The sequence below is a fragment of the Tamandua tetradactyla genome, chromosome 2, assembly GCF_023851605.1.
Source record: "Tamandua tetradactyla isolate mTamTet1 chromosome 2, mTamTet1.pri, whole genome shotgun sequence".
NCBI classification, from domain to species: Eukaryota; Metazoa; Chordata; class Mammalia; order Pilosa; family Myrmecophagidae; genus Tamandua; species Tamandua tetradactyla.
This window is the reverse complement of record NC_135328.1, coordinates 160,377,037-160,401,224: the sequence shown is the minus strand read 5'-3', so window position 1 is coordinate 160,401,224 and position 24,188 is coordinate 160,377,037. Positions and strand designations below refer to the sequence as shown.

At 37.7% G+C, this 24,188-nt stretch overlaps 1 protein-coding gene across 1 annotated transcript in view; it reads right to left on the bottom strand.

The window, feature by feature from the left end:
- C2H1orf87 (chromosome 2 C1orf87 homolog) overlaps window positions 1-24,188 on the bottom strand; it is an 80,676-nt gene that overhangs the window by 19,641 nt on the left and 36,847 nt on the right. Inside the window, exons 4-8 of the mRNA XM_077149472.1 lie at window positions 21,735-21,875; window positions 20,784-21,044; window positions 19,817-19,938; window positions 12,460-12,625; window positions 4,494-4,591 (exon numbers count right to left, since the gene is read on the bottom strand). Of these exons, the coding sequence (XP_077005587.1) occupies window positions 4,494-4,591; window positions 12,460-12,625; window positions 19,817-19,938; window positions 20,784-21,044; window positions 21,735-21,875 (788 nt within the window). The remainder of the gene's footprint in view (window positions 1-4,493; window positions 4,592-12,459; window positions 12,626-19,816; window positions 19,939-20,783; window positions 21,045-21,734; window positions 21,876-24,188) is intronic.

Here is a 24,188-nt window from a genome sequence, read left to right as displayed (position 1 = left end):
GTCTAATTTTGCTCTGCTATAATTAATCTTTTTGCTTTGCTTTGGTTTAGTTTTATTTTGTTTCTGGTCTAAATCTTTCAATAATTTTATTTGTCTTTAAAATCAAAGACAGATGTAGAAAAAATTTCTGAATTTGGTCTAGATCATAGTGAATCCTTAAATCAGCATTTAGAGGGGGTGTTACTTATTCCTTAGCTCTGGGATGTTTCTATAGTTGTGACTTTTGTTTTTACCTCTATCACAATTTTTCTAGCTTCTTTTTCTGTAAGAACAAGGACTTTTAGGTTGTATCTCTCTTCTTATTCTGTATCTACTATCCCCTCTCATTTTCTTTTTTGTTGTTTTCCTTTAGATTTTATGGGAGTATCTCATGTTTGTTATCCCCCTCTAATGGTGGCTACAGGAGTGATGGAACGGCTAACATGTTGAGAAGAAATTGTCTCCATGCCTTTAGATATAACTGTCCCTAGAGAACAGAGTGTCCCCTTTCTGTATCTGTACTCCACACCTCTCCTGCGTTCTGGAAGAGAGGGCTGGAGATACTGAGCTCTTCAAATCTAGAACTATGTTCAGTACCATGCCCAAGTTTGGTGTTAGCTTTGGATCTCAGGTGATTTGCCCAAAGTCCCTGTGCCTACCCACTCTCTCCCAGTCTTCTTGACTGAGTTTTGTAGGCTTGTTTCAGAAGTGGTGTAGTATAGGGATTACAAGCCAAGACTCTGGAGTAAGAGAGCCTACATTTGAACCCTGGCTCTGTCAGTTACTTTTGGTTTTAGTATTCACCATGCCTCTGCACTTCTGTTCACTCATTTGAAAAATAAGTGTACATACCTCATGGAGCAGTTGCTAGGATTTAAAGAGTTAATATTTATAAAGCATGTAGAACATTGCCTGGAATATAGTAAACCCTATATCAATGTTGGCTATTAATAAAAATAACAGCTTTATTAACAATAATACTATTACTACTGTTAGAATCCATGTCCTATATGAATTATGGGATTCTGGAAAACAAGACTGGAATTAATGAACTCTTAAAGGCCAGCAGGTTTCTGTTGTAAGATCCAACCAATGGGCAGATCTATATCACATCTCTAATCGCTTGCTGCCTAATATTTTCCTATTCCCATTAAAAAGTAATTGCTGAATCAGGCACCTCATTTTTCCTTTATCTCCTAAAATCCTCTGGTTGTTCCTGGGATTAGCAAAGGAGTCCTTTTCAACCTAATTGCTCTCTCAATAATGGGCCAGATGTGCATGATAATTCCTACTTGTGGCTGTGTCAATTGCTCTGCTCTATTCACGAAGCTTCCAGAGCAGATTCATTATTTATCCCCTCTCCCAGCACATGCCTTGTATGCATGTGTTTTAAATTGGGTTTGAAGAGCTTGATTTTGCCAATACAATTTTAGAGTATTAGTTTGCCTCCTGTTCTCTCTCTGCCCTCCTTAATTACCACTTATTGCAAAGTCGCACAGAAACATTAAATGCTAATTCTGACTTACATGTTCCTGGCCAAGATCAGGGAAAATAATTTCCACCCAACCCAACCTGAATTCATTTTACATGAGAGTGATTAAGAGTAGAGATTTGAAATCTTAATCAAGTCTTTCTCAAAATCGCCTTAGCCTGGCAGTCATTCACTAATGTTTCTGCTAATTGGTAGGCAAATGGCAAAAAAACAAAATCTCAATGTTAAAAAAAAACAAACTTTGCAACAGGGTTTGCAAAATTACTCCTGTCATCAACTCTTGCAACGTGACAGTTTAAGAAGAGAACACAATTCATTTTATTTGGTTAGATGGGGCTAATCCCACATCACCATAATCCCTCCTGATGTTTTATTGATTCTAAAGGACATTTAATCAGGAAGCAGCTCAGCACTAGAATCCTGCTAATTAGCAAGCAGCCACATTCCAAATGGGTTCCCAATTGAACAGCAGATTAATGGACAATATATACTAAAATAATGATTCGTGCATTCAGCTTCTAAACTGTGTGCCTAAATTGCATCTTTAATCTCTTAAGGATATAGGTTTGCATACAAAGCTCTTAACAGAATGGGTTTAATTCAACTGAAGAAGCTTTAGCCATTGGCTGTTTAAGGATGAGACATGTTTATCTCCTAGAAGTGCAATTCTTCGTTGGTTTTCATCGTTTTGATGCCCTTGAACAGTCAAAAACAGGTGAATAAAGAAATCTGTGTGTATCCCTTATCTGCATGTAAAATTTTGGTAAGTTGAACATATTGTAATAATAATAGGTAACTTAACCTCATTTACTCCCCCCATTCACTCTTATGATCTTGTCCCTTATTCCTGGACTTTTATTATGGATGTCAGCTTTTAATCAACAAATAACTATTGAATCTTTATTATGTGCCAGGTAGAATGTGGTCTTTGACACTTGCTCGTTCTCCCTTTAGTTGAGACTCTCAATTTTGATTTCTACATTTTCTACTTAGCTCTTAGCTCACTTTTCTGCTTTTCCTGCTAATCTACTTTACCCTTCCTATCTCCAAGGTTTCAGGGAAGGGAAGCTCTTATGTCCAAACCTGATCCAGTGGAAATTCACGGCTTGGCTTAATCTTCTAATCTCATTTATTTATCAGTTGACCCTCCCCATAAGCCTTAACCTTATTTATTTTTCTGTATTTCTCTTATCACCATGTGATATATTATTTATTTTAGTTTGTTGTTTTTCTTCCACAAGAATACACGTCACATGGAGGAAGGGGCCTTGTTTGTTCATGTCTATATGTCCAGTGCTTAGAATAGTGCTTAGTATACAGTAGGCACTTGGATAAATGAATCCGTAAACTATTGTTTACTCACCATGTGCCAAGTACGTGGCTAGATATTAGGAACATAGTATGAGAAAATAGTCATGGTCCTTGCCAGCATGAAATTCATCATGCAGACATGAGCTTGTCTCTTTCTCATTTCAGTTCAACATTTTGGCTTCATGTATCTGAAGCTCTGTTATTAAAGGTATAAACATTTATGATTTTTATGTCTTTTTGATAAATTGACTTTTTTGGCAATATACCACACTATTTAAAGTTGTAACACCTCCCCTTAACCTGCTTACCTTTTCCAGTACTCTTCATTCACCCATAGATCCATGATATCATTCTAGTGTCAGTTTACATTTAGTCATGTATGATCCCCTTGATTGTGATAGTTTCTCAGACTTTCTTTGTTTTTGATAATGTTTTGATAATGTTGTCAATTTTGAAGAGTTCTGTTCCTGTGTTATTTAGAATGTCCCTCTGGGGATTTGTCTGATGTTTCTCCAATGAATAAACTAGGGTTATTGGTTTTGAAGAACAGACATTATATTTTTCATATTTAGAAGTTTCATCTGGGTCTTTTAAAATATCTTCCATATCTCTTCACATTATGCTTATGCTTTCCTATACCTTCTTGAACATATGAAGGATATTTATAATTGCTAATTCTATTGTCTGTGTCATTTTTGGACCCGCTTCTGTTGGTTGATTTTTCTCCTCATTATGCATCATATTTTCCATCTTCTTTTCATCCTTGCTGATTTTGTACAAAATGCCTGAAATTTTACATTGTTGATTGGTCTTTTTTTAAAAAAAATTCTTTCAGAAATTTGGGCACTCTATTTTGGAAGGTAGCTAAGATTCTTGGACATGTTTTGATCATTTTGAAGTTTTGTTAGGACTTTTGAGATTTGTTAAGCTTTGTCTAGGGAGAATTTGGCCCTAGTACGTAAGACCCTTCTGAGAATTCTGTTCAATGCCATATGTTTTAAGAGGTCTTCCTCTTTGGTTAACGTAAACATGAACTCTTCCCAGCCTTTTTTGAGGTATGAGAATTGTTCCACCTCTTTCTTTCAGTATTTCTTTCCCTGGCCTGGGTAGATTCCTTAAAGTACACAGTCAGTACTCACTTGGAGGCTCAAGGACAACTCTTTGCAGTTCTCTAGAGAGATGTCTCTAGGGATCTCTTTCTTCTCTCTCCTACTTTGCGTTATGAATTCTAGCTTTCTTGTCTCCTGAAACTCTAAACTCCTCAGAACTGCAGATATCCTCTGAACTCAGTATCCTCAACTCAGAGAGTCTGCTGTGCCCAGTAGGATACATCCTACTTATGCAGTGATCTGAGGCAATTATAGGTCTCACCTAATTTGTTTTCCTTGTCACAGGAATCACTGCTCTCTGCTACCTGATGTCCAATGTCTGAACACCACTGTTTCATATTTTGTCTTATTTTTTAGTTGTTAAAGATGGAAAGGTAAATCTGGTCCTTGATCATCCATAATGGATGCAAGTAGAACTTTCCTGCTTTGTCATTCCAGAGCTCAGAATACTCTTTGGTTTTAAGGTAAGCAACATTACTTAACTGAACTTTCATATAATGGGATAGATTGTTTCTTTTACCAAATCTGTAATACTGTCCTAAAGACAGAGTTCTTTGTCTGGTATCTTAATAGAGAACTATATGAATCAAAAGTAAACTTACCTTATTTCATCTTGGAAACCCAAATCTTGATGGTTAAGCAATGTTTCCAACAGGCTCAAGGTGATATATAGCCCATGCTTCCCACATATAGCCCTGACCTGTAAATAAGAAAAGATTTGAATTTCAATAGAAGGAAATTAATATGATTTTTCTCCCATATTAGAATCTATATAATTTTGACAAGAATTTAGTACTTGGAAATGTATTCTACAATTGGAATATCATTGAGAACAACAGTATCGAATTGATTGATCATGATCTACTGCCAATTTTTACCTTGTTGACACAGAGGCATCACTCATTACTCAAAAGCCACTAAGTTTTGAAATGATGGTCTAATGTTTATATCAGCTATTGGATGGAGGTCAAGGCCAAATGTTATCTGCCTTTTGTTTTATAAGTTGCAAAACACTTTTTATCATCCACTTTGATTTATAAAATAAGCTTGTGGTGTTAGTAGGGTAAATATTACTTTTTATATTTCATTTCTGAGGAAGACAAGGCTTAGGGAGATAAAACGACATCCTCAATGTCATGCACATAATAAATAGTGGAATTTTTCTAGAAGCCAGATGCTCCATAAATATTTGTCTGATGAATGAATCAATGGTCACTGCAGCTTCCCCTGTACTTATTATTTTCTGAGTCTGGCTAAAAAACTAGCCCCATTCTCAGGATAGTGGGTGGATGGTACTTAGGTTCAAGTACATTAACTTTAAAGGGCTGTAATAGCACAAGTTGTGGGTTTAGCATACTGGTAAAACATTTAGACTTTGGACTCAAACAGACCTTATTTTGAGCTAGATCTGCTGCTTGTGATTTTTATGAGCTTGGGAAGTTATTTAATCTTTCTGTGTCCAATTAAATCATCTACTCAATGAGGATGGTACTGTCTACTTTCCAGGACTCCGTAACACTACATGAGAAAATAAGTACTAAGAATATGCTTGGATCTTAGGAGGCATCTGATTAATATATTTTGAAATGAAGAGAAGAAGGAAAGGAGAACAGAGAGAACAACAGCAAAATTACAAAAGAGAGGAAGAAAGGATGAAGAAAGAGAAAAATGGCTGGTCAGTATTTGGGCTATACTAAATAGTATTATTTTGAGAGCAAGTTCAATGAATCTGGATTCAATTCCTGTGCATGTTATTAGTGTGGAGGAATAATATCAGGGAAGCTTAAAAGAGGAAAAAAATCATGATTTAGAATCTTAAAGTTGAATAAGAATATTCAAGAATAAAGGGTGAGGAAAATACCAAGCAGAGGGAAAAACATGTGCAGGCAATGGCTGAGAAAGAGTATGGGGCTTTTTGGAAGCAATATAATTTTTACATTATTCACTCTACTGTAATGTTCTATATCCCTCTCAGCAGTCTGAGCAGTAAATATATGTTTATTTCTTTAACTTCTCTACAAGACAGTGGCTTACTAAAGGCTGGAATTGTGTTTTCAATCATTTTCTTGTCACCATTGCCTAGCATAGGGACATAAAGAATCAATAATTGATGGTTAAATGAATACCTGGGTGAATGAGGGAGTGAATGAATGTATGAGTTGAAGTCACTGAAAAGGAGAGTGCATTTGGGGGAGGATGGCAAAAAGTAACGTTAGAGAGATAGACATTAGTTGCATTTTACTCCATAAATAAGAATTGAATTGTCCTCATGAGTAGAAAATGATGAATTTTTAAACATCAATATTAAGAGGTTATTTTAGAAACACAGTTAGCTTTCTGCTTCTAGCAACGTTGAGTTTTGCTCTAGGCTAAAATGAACAGCAAATTAGAAATGGTACATCAGGGTTCCTAGAAGCAGACTGATTGATAGCTGCTGAGAAATGACTCCTGACAGTTATAGAAGAGGCAATGGAAACATTTACCAGAAATATCTAGCAATTGAGTATTACCTAGTGAAGGGACAAAGGTCTTTGTTTATTGTGAAATCCTTCAAAGCATGAATATTCCTAATAACCCTTAGTTAATAAGAAAAAGTCAAATTATGTGTAGTTCCTTCTGTTGAATGAAGACATTTTTAAATCAAAAGTAAATAAAATATTTTTGCTAATGAAAAGTGAAATAAAAACTTCATTTCCTAAAAATGTTCCTTGAAATAGCAGTGCACAGACACTGTCTCAAATTTTTCCTTTCCCATTTATGCCCCTATTTGCATTTTAGGCCATCACTCTACTTCAACCGATCTTACCAAGTTGATAGTAACCTCCATGGTTCTGAATTTAATGAACTCTTTTCAGTTCAAGTTATAGATTTTTTTGCAACATGCAGCTGATCACGCCATCCTTCTCCAAAATCTCTTCCCTTTGTTTTTCAGGACCACTTTCATCCTTCTTTTAACTTATTTATAGCCTCCTTTGTGGGCTGTTCTCATCTACCCACTCCATAACAGTTAGTGTCCTCCTCAACTTTCTTCTCTTTTCACCTTGCATTCTGTGTTTGGGTAATCCTAACCTCTCCCATGGCTTCAACTCCATATTGATGACTGAGATAATTATTTAGATTAAACTCTCTACACAGATCAAATGTGTTGAGAACTGAACTCATCAGCCCTTCCTCTGCCCTTCTAAACCACTCTTTTTCAGTTTCCTATCTCAGGGAATGGCACCTCCATCTACCCAGTTGCCAGTGATGGTTAATTTCATGTGTCAGTTTGACTAGATTATATTGTCCCATTGTTTGGACATATGCAAGCAAGCACTGGACTGATTTTTACTGTGAGAGTATTTCATAGATGGATTTATATCATTAGTACTCTGTTTATATCTGCGGCTGATTATACCTATAATCAACAGAGGAGATTGCCTTCAGTAATGAGAGGAATCTCCACATACACTAAATTGGAGGCCTTAAAGTAAGAACAGCAGTCAGAAAAGAATTTCTAACTTTACTTCAGCCAGCTGCTTCTCCTGGGGAATTCAATGTCATCTTCATCAGAATTTCCAACCTGCAGCCAGCCCTATGGAATTTGGGCCTGCCAGACTCCATAACTATGTGAACAAATTCATCTAATAAATATCTTAATATTTACACATAGAGACATGCGTGCACACACACACATCCTGTTGGTTCTGCTTCTTTAGAATACTGACAAATACATTATCAAACCCAAATCTTGAAAATCGCTTTTGATTTCTAATTCAGGGCCCATATCTAATTAATAATCACCAAGACCTGCTTTCTACTTCCTTAATATATCCACCCCCCTTCCCCATTACTGCCTCTTTAATTTCTCATCACTTCTTGCCTGGATAACTGGAACAGCCTTCTTATGAATCTCTTTACCTCCAATTTTGCTTTTATCCAATTCTCTAAATGTTATTAGAATGCTCTTTTCTAATTTCAGATTGGATCATATTATTCATTTGTTTAGTATCCTTGAATGATTCCTTTGGAGTTCACACTTCTCAGTAAGACCCTTCATAAACTGATTCATACTTTCCATTCCAGTATCAACTCCCCACTCCCAACACTGTGCCTTGTCGAATGAATGACTTAGTTCCCTGAATTTGTCACATTCTCTCATTTCAGCTCCATTTCATCATTCTTTTTACCTAGTACACACTCTGGATCTGTTCTCCCCTCACCCCTTCCCCCATTCTTTGCTTACATTCGCCTTTGCTTGAAGATTTAAGATTTGCATTATCTCCTCTGAAGAGCCTTCGGCCTAGGCTAGGTTGGTGTTCCTTCTCTGTGTTCAAAGCTGCTGCCAACACACACTTGTCACACAATATTGTGGTGGCATGCCTAAAATGTCTTCTCTTGCCAGGAGAATGCAGAGACTGAAATCATTATAGTCTTATTTTCCTCAGTGCCTTTCATAGTGCACAGAGCTCATTGGGTGATTATTGTGTCAAATGCAAGAATAGTTTAAACATGCCATATTGATCAGAAGCATGGCTTTTGTATTGGAGGGGAAAGTAGAAATACTTTTATAAATTTAGGGAAGAGTATGCAGTTATAGAAAAATTAAATATGCTAAAGAAGCCTGAAGAGCTGCAGTACTTCTAGTCCTGGTTCACCCCGCAAACCAGGGTCATAGCTGGAGTCCCTCTGTAAAAAGCTGAGATTATGGTCATGAATTGAACTTCACCTTTGCAAACCCTAGTTACCCTGGTAACATCAGTAATGGGTCTTCTGCTGGTGATAATGGAGAAGCTGCATGCAAATGAAGCAAAGAGTATTTAGAAGTAGAGCAACCTGTATTCTAGCTAGCTCCCCCTGGGAGGAAGATCTGGGAGTAGTGTGGCAGATGTTTGTGATATGAAGCAGAAAAAAGATGGATTCAAGAGGTGAAGAATATGGATTATATTACATTGAACCTGCATACATGGGAACAGCTTAGGTTCTACAGATCTATTGCGTCTATGACTGACTTTGGTAATGGCCAGGGTGGTTAATAGTTATGGTATGTGGGTTCTCATAGACTCAGTAGTCCTGACAGAAGCCATTGTTGCAGCAAAGGCATGCCAGAAGGAGCAGGATATGATGAAGAAATATGATGCAACTATACTATTTTTTGAGTATAAATAGTCAAAATTCCATTGAATTGAATGTCAGAACTGTTAGATTATCCTTTAGGACTGCATGTATTTGTTTGGGAAATTACAGATGATCTGTGAACCCTCTGAGATGTAGCTGTGCAAATTTACTTTTTGTTTTTTTCTGGGGAGGACATGCATAGCTTTCATGAAAATCTCAAGAGTCTGTGATTCTCTTGCCCCTTATCCAAAGAGTTAAAGAAATATGAGTCAAAAAGAAGAATCCTTTCAGTTCAGACAGTCTTTCCCCTGTCCACTCTGAAAACTTTCGTCCAGGATCAAGGAAGTTGGGGCATGGCTGCTTTTGCTTCCTGTGTCCAGTGTCCCTTGGGCCTCAATTTGCCTCACAGTCTGGGGAATCAGAATTCTATTTTGCATGCCTTCCACAACTGTAAGAGATTTTGAGTTTGTTCCAGATTCTTAAGAGACACCAGATGCCTCACAAAAAGCAGCCCAGTTTCAAGGAAAATGTGTCCCATTTTCTTGGCTATGAACCACAAGGTTAAGCTTTTGGGGTGAGTTGCTGGGAGGAAGCATATTTAAGACCTGCTCTGATGGCCAGTGCCTGATGTGGCCATCATTTGACCGTGGGAAAGATCCTCCCTCCTTAGGCTGCTTTGAAGTGAGAATTTCACCAAACGTTATATATTCTCTCGTAAGAAAGAAAGAAAACTAATATTTACTGAGTGTTTCATATGTCAGAACTCATGCTAAGTGCCTTCATATACTTATCTTGTTTAATCCTCACAACAGCCATAGGAGGTAGATATTTGAAACCAGCTCCAGATGAAAAATCTGCAGCTCAAAGATTTTAAGTAAAAGAATTTTAATTTACAAGTCATTTATGTTACACTCTATGAGTAATATGTGAGAATATTTAAGCTGCACAGGTGGGGTTTGTGATTTCCAATTGGGCAAAGAATCGCTGCTTCTTAGACTATTTACACCCATCTTCTCATGAATAAAGTAAGGCTACTTTCTTTGCACCGAATTTTCTGTAGTGTTTTATCTCTTTCTAGTGAAACAGGCTTGCATGTGTAATACTAACATGAACACACACATTAACATGAGATTCATCTTTGTATTGTTGGTAGTATACATGAAAGCACAGTAAAAGAAACCTTTGCCCTAGAATAAGAACCCATTTGCAGCATATCCTGCTCCTTCTTCATTAGTAATACATCAACTTGTTATTTTAGCTTCTCTGATCTCTTCAATGCCAATGTCTGTCTACCTAGATGAAAGGAATTTTTAAATCTTTCCTACAAAACTCCTTTCCTTCTTTCCTTCCTTCTTTCTTTCCTTCCTTCCTTCTTTCCTTCCTTCCTTCCTTCCTTCCTTCCTTCCTTCCTTCCTTCCTTCCTTCCTTCCTTTCTTCCTTCCTTCCTTCCTTCTTTTCTTCCTTCCTTCCTCCCTCCTTCCCTCTCTCCCTCCCTTCCTTCTCTATACTTTCCAGTCATTTGTACTTCTCAGGAATTCTAACTCTTGTATACTGGACTTAATGAAATCATTCAGAAATCTTCTACCTAAATGGAGCTTCAATTCTGGTTTCCCAATTTTTAGTACTCTCCTATGCTTTGAAACTTGGCTCTACCATTTGCTAGCTGTGGTCCTTGAATGGCCCAATTCAGTCTCTCTGATATTTAGTTTTCTCATTTGTTAGATAGGATTAAATAAAAAGATTTAGCCAGACTTTGTAGTATTTTGCAAGTAATTAACTTTGCAAGTGTTAAACGAATTAATGAAGGTAAGAAATTTAGCACAGTGCTTGGAACTTAGTAAGGGTCCATTAAAGGGTAGAAGTAGAGAGGTGGTATCTATGGAGTCATAATAATAATGGTAATTATAATTTCATCTGTAGCCAGAGTGCCCTTATGATAAGAATTTGTTTGGTTAAAGAAGATCCATAAATTAATATTGTTCAGGATCCTCTTCCATGAAACACGTCAACACTGTCAATTAATGTTCCAAACAACATGCTATCTTCTAGCAGCAAAAAGTTACATCAGTCCCTAAAATTTGGTCTTCTTAATTAAATGGGACACCACATTTTTACCTTACTGGAAGTTGGGGGAGTGAGTGAGAAATGAACATTTGACTTTGGAAAAATATTTTTCTATTGTGAAATATTATTTGGCTATTATCATATTTTCTATTGTTAACATAAAACAGCCTCTCTATTACACCTTAACTAAACAAGTGATATCCATTTAATGCATAAGAAAAACCTCCAGGATAGCCTCTTGACTTTTGCTTGGAATCTCTCAGCCATTGACACTTTATTTTGTCTCATTTCACTCTTCCCCCTTTTGGTCGAGAAGGTTTTCTCAATCCCTTGATGTTGAGTCCCAACTCACTCTAGGATTTCTGTCCCATGTTGCCAAGAAGGTCCACACCCCTGGGAGTCATGTCCCACATGTCCCTTTAGAGAGGGGGAAGGCAATGAGTTTGTTTGTTGTGTTAGCTAAGAGAGAGAGGCCACATCTGAGTAATAGAAGAGGTTCTCTTGGAGGTGACTCTTAGGCCTAATTTTAAGTAGGCTTGTCCTATCCTTTGTGGGGTTAAGTTTTTTATGAACAACCCCCAAGATTGGAGGCTTAGCTTATTGCTTTGGTTGTCCCCACTGCTTGTGAGAATATCAAGAATTCTCCACTTGGGGAAGTTGAATTTTCTCCCTTTCTCACCTGAAAATGTAGAGCTGTGCTCCAGTAGTTATGTTTCTTGAAGATGATTGTATAATGATATAGCTTTTGCAATGTGACTGTGTGGTTGTGAAAACCTTGTGTCTGATGCTCCTTTTATCTACCATATCGACAGACAAGTAGAATATATGTATTAAAAATAAATAAATAATAGAGGGAACAAATGTCAAAATAAATTTAGTAGATTGAAATGCTAGTGTTCAATGAAAGGGAGGGGTAAGGGGTATGGTATGTATGAGTTTTTGTCAGTTTTCTTTTTATTTCTTTTTCTAAATTGATGCAAATGTTCTGAGAAATGATCATGGTGAATATACAACTATGTGATGTTTTTGTGAATTATTGATTATGTAAAAAGAAAGGAATGATATATGGTAAGAATGTTTTGTTTGTATGTGATTACGTTTCATAAAAAATAAATGATTATGGTGAAGAACACACAACTATGTCATGATATTGTGAGCCATTGCTTGTATACCATGTATGGACTATATGTTTGTGAAGATTTGTCAATAAAAATATTAAAAAAAACAGGCCAAGGTAAGCAATTTCTGCACCACTTCTGCACATTTCACAGCTTTTTTTCAATTTTATTTTCTCCTTTGGACACAGAAAACAATTGTGTAGCATAATCCACAGACTGAATAGAGAGCCTAACTGTGCCTTGTTATTATAGTCCCATGCCCTGGAGACTGAAATCTAATTTTGATTACCTTGGGTGGAGGAAGGCAGCCAGAGAAGGAGCGATCTTCTTTTCGAAAACTCAAATTGAGGCTCTCTATGTTGAGTTTGCCATTGGTTGTCCTTAGTACCATCTTCAAAATCTCTGACAGGCTCTTGTTCACTTCTAACTGTGAACTGGAGTCTTGACATGAATTACTGATTGGGTTAGGAAGACGAAAAGCTATGAAAAGACTATTCATTCAAAGCAGCTGTGTGTTTATATGCCATGCCCTCATCCCTGACACTCACTGTCTGACCAGAGAACCCAGCTACTAGTGAGGTCATCTAGTTCTCTGTAATCTGGTCATGGGACCATGTTTGGAGACTTCACAGACTAACTCAAATCTGTTCCATTCTAGTGAGTTCTATGGTCTATTTGGGAGGTACCAACCAATTTGACTAAAACATAGATATGAATTCGAAATTCATCTGACTAGCTCTTTTCTTCTAGGTTGAGAAAAAATTAGAAGTGATCTCAGAAGTTTACTTTACCTGCTTGATCTTACTTTTATTAAGCCTAAATAATTTTTTATGACAAATAAAATCTCCAAAATGTGTCCATTTCCATGAAGCAAAACAGATTTGGCCATAATATATTAGAGATATATTTGTCTGTGACATAAGTTGCAGATTTTTCCCCCATTTGTCATGTGCTTGTGCAGTTTACTTACAGAGCTTTTGCCCATATAATGTACAGTCAAAATTGTTGCTCTTTTTTCTTATTATATCTGCATTTTGACTCATAGTTAAGAAAAATTTCCCCATTCATGATTATAGAGGAAATCGCCCATGTTTATTTGCACAACTTGTACAATTTTATCATTTACATTTGAATCTCTGATCCATTTGGTATATATCCTGATAAATAGCAAACATTTTTGTATGATATGTGAGGAAGAGACCTGAACTTAGGTGAACTTTCTGCATTATCTTTGACTCTGCTCTTCTAGTCTGAAAACCCAGAAGTGTTTGGGAAGCAATATTTACTTCCATCTGGTATACAAATGCATGTAACTATTAAGATTGTTTATCTCACTGACTATTGTTATTTTAAATAACAGGTGAAAAACAATTGGGTATTAAAGTGCCACAGTCATTTACTTTACAAAACTAGTTTGAGATCTTTGCTCATCTAACATTCCAATGCATTTGTCACTCCAGGTTCAGTGAAATGTCTCTTCCTCTGTGAAGCTTTTCCTGATTTCCAGTCTCAATTTAAATGCCAATTCCCCAAGAGGAACCGTTTATAATATCCCCCAACCTCCACCTACCTAAATCAGTTTTCCTTCTGCTGTAAATCTTTAACAGCCATCTCTCCTGGGAAAAAAACCCTAATTTGTAGCATCTACCAATTTTTGTGATGAAAAATACACCCGCCATGGTCAATTTCAAGCTACCAACATGACATCACTGAACACAGAGTTGGGAAGAAATGCTTATAATAAGCTTCAGGATCAGGATCCACCTGCAGTCCACGATGGCTTGATGTTCCCTCTTTCATAGCATCTTTTCTTTTCCTTAATAATTCTAAATCAAATTGTATTGGTATTTTTATTTCCTTAGTTGTTGTTTCAAGTCTGACTTTCCTAAATAGATCAGTCCTTGAGACCTGGGTGTGTCCACTTTATTCTTTATTATTTCCTAGGGATCTTGTACAGTGCCTGGAATTGATTATTACACAGATAAATAACCTTTCCTAAATGTCATATTGCATCTTCTTTTTGCTCTGTGACCTTCACTCTAACTTTGGACCCAAATTGTACTTAATAATACATAATATTTTCCAAAAGTTTGGTAGCGGTAAGGAGTAGTGGACATTTACCTTTGTTTAGGTTTCCCAGCTAGTGCACTCCCTTCCCATGTTCAAGGAATACCTAGCTCACAAGGCAGAGCCTGCATCCTATGCTAGCAGAGGAAAATGCCAGCTACTTGCTTTACCTGGTTCTCTGTTGATAGGGTACATGACCCAGGCCCTGCCAATCAGATGGCTCTGATTTGAATCAGAAGTCATTCCTCCTTTTTTCTTTGTTGTAATGCCAGTTCCTGTGATAGGAATTAAACAGGCTTTGGCTTCCGATTCCCTACACTGAGTACTGAATGGGCAGGTGTTACCTGGAACCTACTAACTGCAGCTGGTGGAGTTTCTTAGAAGGCCTGCTGCAAGAGTTTATTTCATCTGCTCCAACTTAGGTGATGAAAGCTGTTGCCGCGCCTGCTACCATCAGCAACACAAGAACCTTTTGAATATCACAGAGCTGCCTTATTATAAATTCTGTGTGGCAGAACAAGAGGACGACATTTTTCCTGAGCAATACATTAGTCAACAAAGAGCCTGGATTCATTACAGGCCATCAGTCCTGCACTTCTGCAAACACACTGCCTGGTTTCTATCACCTACTCTGATGAGCTGAAAATGATCTCTTTGTGAACCTTTTCTTAAAGAGCAGATATCCAGATGCCCTTGAAAGTGAGTGAAAAAGGTTTATTCAATAATTGGAGGTGCCGATGAAATTCAACGAATATTTATAAGCTTCCCCTTTATGCCAGAAAATATGCTAGAACTATGCTAGACACAGAGCTGGCCAGAAACACACAGCATTTCTAGCCTCAGGTACAAATGCTGTTTTAGTTTCCAGGCTGCACAAAGCAGACACCATGGATGGGTTAACTTTAAATGATGGGAATTTATTAGCTTGAGGCCATGAGAATGTCCAAATCGAGGCATCACCAAGGGGATGCCCTCTTCCTGAGGACCAGCCACCGGCGATCCTTGGATCCTCTGCCACATGGCTGGCATCTACTTGTCTCTCCCTTCTCTTCTGGGTTTTGGTGCTTTCACCTTCTTGTTTCTGTGGCTTTCTCTCTTTTTTATGAAATTCATCTCTTGTAAAGGACTTCATCAGGAGGATTATGACCCATAATTGGCCACACCTTAACTAAAATAATTTCATTGAAATCCTATTTAAAACAGGTTTGTGTCCACAGTAATGGATTAGCTTTAAGAACATGATTTTCTGAGGTGCATACAGTTCCAAACCACCCAAAAGAGACATGTTTTTATCCATATAGAATATATTCACTCCATCATAACATCCCAAAAGCTTTAATCATTTCAGAAACAATGTTTGGTACAAAGTCTTATTGCAATTGGTTACAGGTGTAGTCTGTCTTGGGGCATAATTCCCTGCCATCTATGTACCTGTGAAATCTAAGAACAATTTATCTGCTTCCAATATACAGTGCAGGGACAGTCATAAGAAAAAAAAATTCTCATTGCCATAGGGAAAAATTGGAAACAGGGGTCACTGGTCCCAAACAGTTCCAAAACCTTGCGGGGCATATTCTGTTAGATTTCAAGGTCTGAGAGCCATTTGTAGAATGACGCGTATCCTACAGGCCTGAAGGAGTGGCAGTCCCAGCCTTTCCAAGTGCTTATGCAGCGGCCTTGCTGTCCCTGAATACTGGGGATGCTGTTCTATCAGAATACTGGGGTAAATGTTCTACCCTTGCCAAACACTGAGGTGCTGGCCAGACTTTGCAATCTCCTAAGCATCTGAGAAAACTGGGATGGTAACACTCTTCCTGAACAACGCGGTGGAAAGTCCACCCTCTCTACGTGCCAGGGCATATTTAACCTTTCCACACACATGGGTGGGTCCACTCTTTTGGGTCAAGAAGATATGTTTGCTCCAGACCTCAGTTTCCAAGGTTCTGCCTTCAAAGTAATTTTTCCTTCAGTTTGTTCCTTTTCTGCCTTTTTTAGTCCAGGCTGGCAGTCGTTCTACTCATACAGATCTCACAAAGAACTTACATGCTTTGTAGGTAGGGCATGGGAGTCGGAGCCATACAACAAATGAACTTTTCACAAATCCTTCCTGGAGAACTGCATTTCCAATCCTGACTTCCCTTGAGATGGCTGACTGGCTCCATGTTCATTAAATCCTCAATGGAGTGCTGTTCTCTGGGGACTTGCTTTCTGGAAGCTCAGAATGTTTCAAACCATCAACTTCTGGTTTCTTTGTACTTAGGAGTTCAATTCTCAGCTTCTCCCTTTCTTCACACATTTTACTATAAGCTGTAAGGAGAAATTAGGCTGCCCTTTCCACACTCAGCTTGGAAATCTCCGCTGAATATCCCACTTCATCATTCACAAGTTCTGCCTTCCATCTGACATCAGAACTCAATTTTGCCAAGTTCTCTGCCACTTCAAAACAAAGATTGCCTTTTTTCCAGTTTTCACTAACACATTCATCATCTCTAAGGACTCACGGGAAATACTTTTAGCAGCCATATTTCTACCAACAGTCTTTTCAAAGCAATTAGGACCTTTTCTATCACACAGCCAACAATTTTTCCAGGTTCTGCCCATTATCCAATTCCATAGCCATTTCCACATTTCTAGTATTTGCAATAGAAGCACCCCATTCTCTTCATACCAAAATCTGTTTTAGTTTCCTAGGCTGCTCTAAGTGAATACCATGAAATGGGTTGGGAAAATGACGAGAATTTGTTTGAAACTGTTGAGAATGTCCAAATCAAGACATCATCAAGGCAATGCTTTCTTCCTGAAGACAGGCTGATAGTGATCCTTAGGTCCTCTGCACATGGCAAAGCACATGGCAGTGTCTTCAGGTCTCCCTCCTCTTCTGGGTTTCACGGCTTTTAGATATTTGCTTCTATGGCTTTCTCTCTCTTTGTTTGAATTTCATTCTCTTATAAAGGACTTCAATAAGAAGACTAAGACCCACTTAAGGCCACACCTTTATTTCAATAGCCTCATCAAAAGTTCCTATTTAGAATACATTTACACTCACATGATTTTGGGGGCTACATAGAGTTGTGTTTCTTTTTAACTTTTTTTTTATTGTACAGTACAACATATATACAAAGCAAAGAAATAAAAAAGCAACAGTTTTCAAAGCACTCATCAACAAATAGTTACAGGACAGATCCCAGTGTTTGTCATGGGCTACCATAGGATCCTCTCAGAATTTTCCTTCTAGCTGCTCCAGAATATATGAGGCTAGAGGGCTTAAATATTTTTTTATCATCGCAATTGACTTTTTTTCCTTATTTTTTGTGAAATATAACATATATACAAAAAAGCTATAAATTTCAAAGCACACCACCACAATTAGTTGCAAAACATATTTCACATTTTGACATGAGTTGCAATTTCACAACTTTAGGTTTTTGCTTCCAGCTGCTCTAAGATACTGGAGATTAAAAGAGATATCCATTTAATGATTCAGCATTCATATTCATTTGTTAAATCCTTTCTTCTCTGTGTAACACCACCATCACCTTTGATCTTTCCATGCCTCTCTTTAGGGGTGTTTGGGCTATGGCAATTCTAAACTTTTCATATTGGGAGGTTCTGTCACTAATATGGGGTAGGGAGATGGAACTATCTGATGTTCTGGAAAGGGTGGGCAAGGTTTCAGGACTTATCTGGACCAGGGACCCATCTAGAGGTTGTAGGTTTCTGGAAAGTTACTCTAGTCCATGGAACCCTTGTGGAATCTTATATATTGCCTTAGGTGTTCTTTAGGATTGTCTGGGATGGTCCTGGCTGGGGTTGGCAGGTTATGAAAAGGTAGCAAGGTCTAACTGAAGCTTGCATAAGAGCCACCTCCAGAGTAGTCTCTCAACTTTATTTAAACTCTCTCTGCTACAGATACTTTGTTAATTACACTTTTTTTCCCCCATTTGGTCAGGATGGAACTGTTGATCTCATGGTGCCAGGGACAGATTCATCTCTGGGAGTCATCTCCCACGTCACCAGGAAAACTTTCACCCCTGGATGGCAATGATTTCACTTGCAGAGCTGGGCTTAGAGAGACTGAGGCCATATCTGAGCAACAAAAGAGGCCCTCCAGAAGAAATTATTAGGCATGCCTATAGGTTGGTACATAGAATTTTAAACCACCGGAGACAACACTTTTATCCTCAAATTCAAGGAAGCAATTACAAGTCCAACCTCCAGGGATCAAACCTGAGTCTTCCACATGGAAGGCAAGCATTCTGCCACTGAATCACCCTTGCATCCCAAGTCCAGTGACTTTTATGAAGGGAAAGAAGTATGGGACCATAGTAAAGAGATTTAACCTAGTTTAGGGGTCAGGAAAGTTCTCCTATCCAGGACTCATAAAACTTAAATCTGCCAACATGTGGCCATGTACACTAATGCATGGTCTACCACCTCTTTGGGCCAAAATTTCATATCTATTACATAAACGTTGATGCTGGTACTAAAAAATTTTAGGGGTTTATGGTTCTTGAAAGGACAACTGTTCTCAGATTGATACTTGACTGGCTATCCATATGGTGGTATATTTTCTTTGGAATATGAGCCCTTGAGCGAGAGAATGGGTCTTCCTAACATCTGAATTCACTGTATGCAGCAAAATATGCCAGGTAAGCAGTAGTGTCTTATGAATGTTTGTTGAATGAGATACATAGTCAAAAGGGAAACCTTTTTGAAGGGAAGCAAGTCTAACATTTATTCCAAGGGGCATTTTACAGGAAACCATGCATTCCTCTTAGAGTGAAGCAAATAACATGCATGTCCTCTTAATCATTATGTCACATTATTTATAACTGCAATGAGTGCCTTTTGGAAGTATAGTGCAAAATAAGAACAAACACTTATATGGCACTAATTATGTACCAGGTATTGTTGTAAGAACTTTGCATTTATAAACTCATTTACTCATTTACTCACAAAAAATCTACGAAATGAAGTTTATTGTTATCCTCATTTTACAGTTGGAGAATGGAAGCACAGAGTGGTTAAGTGACATGCCCAAGTTCACACAGCCACCTAAGATAGAGGCTGTGCTCCCAACCACTGTACCTTGTTACTGCTCTTGACAAACACGGAGAATATCATGTTTTACTATGTCTCATCTCCAGTGATATTCCTTACTATCCTATTTTGGCTGAGTCATTTCTTTCCCATGAGGTTATATAAAGGAATCATTGATTCTGGCACCTCAAATCTTTCTTTGTTAGTATCTGTACTCAGGAGTTCACTGACTGAATTTATTTCTGGAAACAGACTTTAATAGATGAGCTCTGCACCAGCACATGATCATTTCTCATTTCATAATGAGGTTTTCAATTTTCACATGGCAACCTCCTAAAAAGACACATATGCAATCACTGCACATAACTTTCTATGAAGGCCTGTATAAGAGGGAAAAAGAAAACCATAAGCATAACCCAAGTGTTGGTGGAGAGCAAAGCAACTCTGTCTTGGATAAAGTTTTAGAGTAAACAACTCCCAATATCCTTGTAAACTCTACAGGACTAGGAACACTGTGCCCACAAAAAGGGAAAAAGTACCTTTGGCTCTGATCTCTATGGTCCTGAGTCTTCCCCAGGTCACTGTCTGCAACTGTTTTGTTTTGCTGTGGGTCATCTGAAGCCGCAACTTTCAAAAACCAGAGTAGCTTTCCATAATTTACCTGAAAATTAAATGCAAAATCAAAACGTCCTCATTTAACTAAAATGTAATGAAAGAGGTCTGCAGAGGTAAATGCATTTTGAAAATGTTTATCATTAAAAGACCTTAGGGTTGTTTGTTACTGCAGCATAATTTAACCTAGCCTGACTGCCTGTCTGTCTATCTTTTATCAAACATATATCTATTATATACACACATGCATAATATATTACATATTTAGATATATTCAGTTTATTTGGGGTCAAGACTTTATTAGTTTGAGTGGAAAATCACAGGACTTTTGTTCTACATGGAAAGGGACTGAAGGAATGCCATTCATTTCCATTATTGGCCTGGATGACAACCAGGGGACTCTGGAGGGCAAATATTCAGTGGAGGTGAATAGCAGTAGAGGTGGGAGGGAAACTAGACAGGGTCCCTGGAATAAATTAGGTTTCAAGCCAGGCAATTTGATTGAACTGAAGATTTATACAGGTAGTACTAATGAGTTGAAAGTTGACACCATATTGCTAAATACTTCTCATAAATATAAAAATAATTCCATTATGACAGAGTAGAGATGGTCAAGGGAAAGAACATTTATGTGAGCACCTATTAAATCCTAAGCGCCACAAATTTGCATTTTTTTGGTATTTCTAAATCATGAGAGTATTGATTTTTTTATATTTCTAAATCATAAGATTATTTGAGATCATCCCCCTGCCTATATATGAATATAAATAGGCTTTTGTCTTACAGACCACGAGTGAAATTTATTTTCAAAAAAGAAACTAAACTCTTAATTCTGTTACTCTGGTGTAAGACAACCAAAAGGATTCCACATATAAAACAGCAAGATGACCATACCATTTCAGGAACGCCCCTCTTAGAAAATCTCTGGCAAAGGATATTGATTGTTGGTAACTGCAGAGGAACCTCATGTCTCAAGAAGAGACGGCTCAGCTGCGATTGAAGAAGAAATCCTGAAGAGACAGGGTCCAGGACCTTCAGTTCTTTCTGAAGCTTGTCTAATAAGCTGGAGCTCAAAGGTCGTGATTTGAGTTCTCTTCTGGCAAGGGCCAGAAGGAAAGTGTCTTCTCTTGTTCCATTTGGTCTCTTGTCAAAATCCTGATATAAACAATAGGAAAAAAATCAGCTTATCTTTAAAACAAAATGTCAGAAGACCAAAGCAAAGAAGCAGAGGGGGCAGTGGGCTTGTATCAGCCGTCCACTTTTAGGCCTGGCCTAAAACAGAACAGCTGGTAACACCCGAAGGTAAGTATTGAATTTGGGTGTATTCATTAGTTTTCATTGTCTCAGATGTCATTTTCCTTAAGGAGAATAAAGGAAGAAAACCATTTCAGAGTACCTAGTCTGTTGACAGGCTTTTTACTGAATACGTCTGCTTTTAAAAAAAACTTATGATTTTATGAAAATTTGAAATAACAGGTCTTAAAGACACATTGGCTCTGGGGATTTAGTGTTGGGATAGGGGCAGATCCAGGATGACGCCCAGCTCTTGACGGAGGTAACTGGGAGCATGGTGGCCCTGCTCCATCATAGGAACCCTTGAAAAGGAGGAAGGTAAGAGGAAGGTGAGGTGGTCAGTTGTGACATGGAGTGTTCCTGCATGCTTCCCAGGGGAAGCTTCTTAGAAATCTGCCTGGATATGAAAGTCTAGAGCTCAGGAGAGGATTCTGGTGTCCATCAGTCCATCCTCGGACTGTCACATTACCTGGTCCACATAAAAAAATGCAGTCAACAAATAATACCCCTCCATCCACAATAGAAAACAACTCAACAACTCAGTGCACACACCTCATGTTCATCAGAGTTGCCTCTCACCATCTGCTTCAAGGAGTAGTCTCTAAGGTTTCTCCTGGGGAGGCCATGGATGTAGGAAAGTGATTGATCTCCCGTTGGTACAGAGCTGCAATGAACATTTGCTTGCCTTGGAACCTTAAAGAAACAAAGGCAAATATGAGCAATGGACAGAAAAGGGAAGAGAAGGAAGGAAGAAAGAAAGAAGGGAAAATATAAGTGAGCCAACCAGTATTCTAAAATGCATTCCCAGTTTCAAATGAAACTCAGCTTACTTTAACCCCAATAACATGTGTTCCACAAAACATGAACAATGAGATACTGTTTAATGTTTGCAAGAAATAAGGTGTCTGAAACATGCAGAAAAGAAATTAGCAGAGCATACGATGTTTGGATGCAAACATAATATTCTTACTAAAAACAAAGTCATGCTTAGGCTGCTATTACCAAGTTCAGTAAGGTAAGCAAAGGCAATTGTGAACCTTGTCAAGAATGGAATAGAACGGATTAAAAAGCCCAGAATATTATAACCCCAGAGTAAAGTTATTAAAGGTTATAACAGTATGAATGATGAAGCTAGAATCAATAAAATACAACTCCTTCTTGCCTTTGAGCATGGTTGTTTTTAATACGTAATTGAAAGGAGAGATGATCAGAAGAACTCACTGAATATCCAGTGACCGCATTCAATTGATGGTCTCATTGCACAACCCATCACTATGGATAGTAACCTGCAGATGCTTTATAGTCATTAAATATTTTAACAAAAAAATCAAGGAGCTCTCTAGAATGAGCTGAGAACACTTTTAGGGTGACAGAGAGTTCAAGAATAGGTATAAAAAAGACAAGTATTATTTATGCAGAATGTACTCTATGAGTGCTTCACTTAGAGCATTTGATTTAATCCTTAGGACAACTCCATGAGGTAGGCAATATTAACTCCTTTCTTTTTTTTTACATTTGGAAAGCTGAGACTTGTATAATGTAATTAATTTTCCCCCTCCATTTAACAAATATTTATGGCCTGCCTAGTCTGTGCCAGATGCTGTGCTAGACTCTACAATGTGCCTGCTCTCATAGGGCTTGCAGATAGTGGGAAGTACCACAAACAACCATAAAAGTATAATTTGGAAAGATAGTGTCCAGACATTTGCCTTGCTTGGACTTGGCAGCTGGATGAAGCCTTTTGGAAGCAAAGACATTGAAATTTAGACTTGAAAGATGAGTTAGATTTAGATTTGGATAGGCTAAAGAGCAGGGAGGGAGAAAGTGAAGGAAAAAAAGAAGATTATAGGAACTGGATATAGAAAACCCCAAAGGCGTACATACGTGTAAGAGAGAGGTGGATGCATTCAGAACATTAAAAGTAGTTCATGGTTTAACTAGTGGAAAAATAAAAAAGGTAAGTCTGTGGAGGGATGAAGGAGAGAGGAGGTGAATGGCTTTGTAAGCTTCCTAAGCACCTGTGCTTTATTCTAGGGGCAATGATGAGCCATGGAAATGTTTTCGTTAGAGCAATGACTAGAGCAAATGCATCTAAAATTTATTCCTTAGTAAAATAAATATTTGCAAAATACTTGGTCAGGTATCTCAGACATGCTTCAAATGCTTTGTACCCATACAATGTTTCTTAGAAAGTTATTTGCAACATAAAATATTTCCATTTTCAGGGACATATAAATTATTTTCTGCCTCCAAGAATGGATACATTTCCTTATTATGGCATTCTAAAGTAGATTAATGCATTATTCTGGTAGACCCAAGATGCACCTAAGCCCCTTTAATTCTCATCTAAACAAATAAAGTTATTGAGTGTCTTTATCTTGGCAGTACATACAGACCCAGGTGATTGAGGCAGGTAGGATTCATGGCCTCATAGATATTTGGGGCTTGACTTCATAGACTAAATATTATGTTCTTACTGATGGAAAAGGGGAAAATACATTTTAGTTCTTAGAAATGCTGTGGAAAATAAGTATTATGATGTTTAAACTTTTTTTTTTTACTTCTCAGAGCACACTATGATTTATTTCTTATTTTATGTGAGCCTTGTTGCAACAGAACATGAATTCAGTGTGGATGGGAGACTCTGTCTTGTCCACTGCTGACTCCCGGACTAAAAAGAGGGATGACTCGGATTCATAAATAAAGGTTTTTCTTATTTGCTATATTTTGAATCACCAAATGCTTTTGGAGAAGACGCAATAGCCTGAAATGACTTCAATCAATGATAGTTTTGTGACATTTATTTAAAATAATTGGTAACTTGGTCTAAGCTATTTGAAAACATTTGATCCAGTCTCCGGAAATTTTCTCCCAGGCCACAGCTATCCGTTGCACAATATGAAGACAATTTGTTATGTTCACTCGTCCTTCTACAATGTAACCACTTAAATCAAACTTTTATTTATAAGCGACCTCTGAAAGACTTGTTTATACTTCCAACCTTTG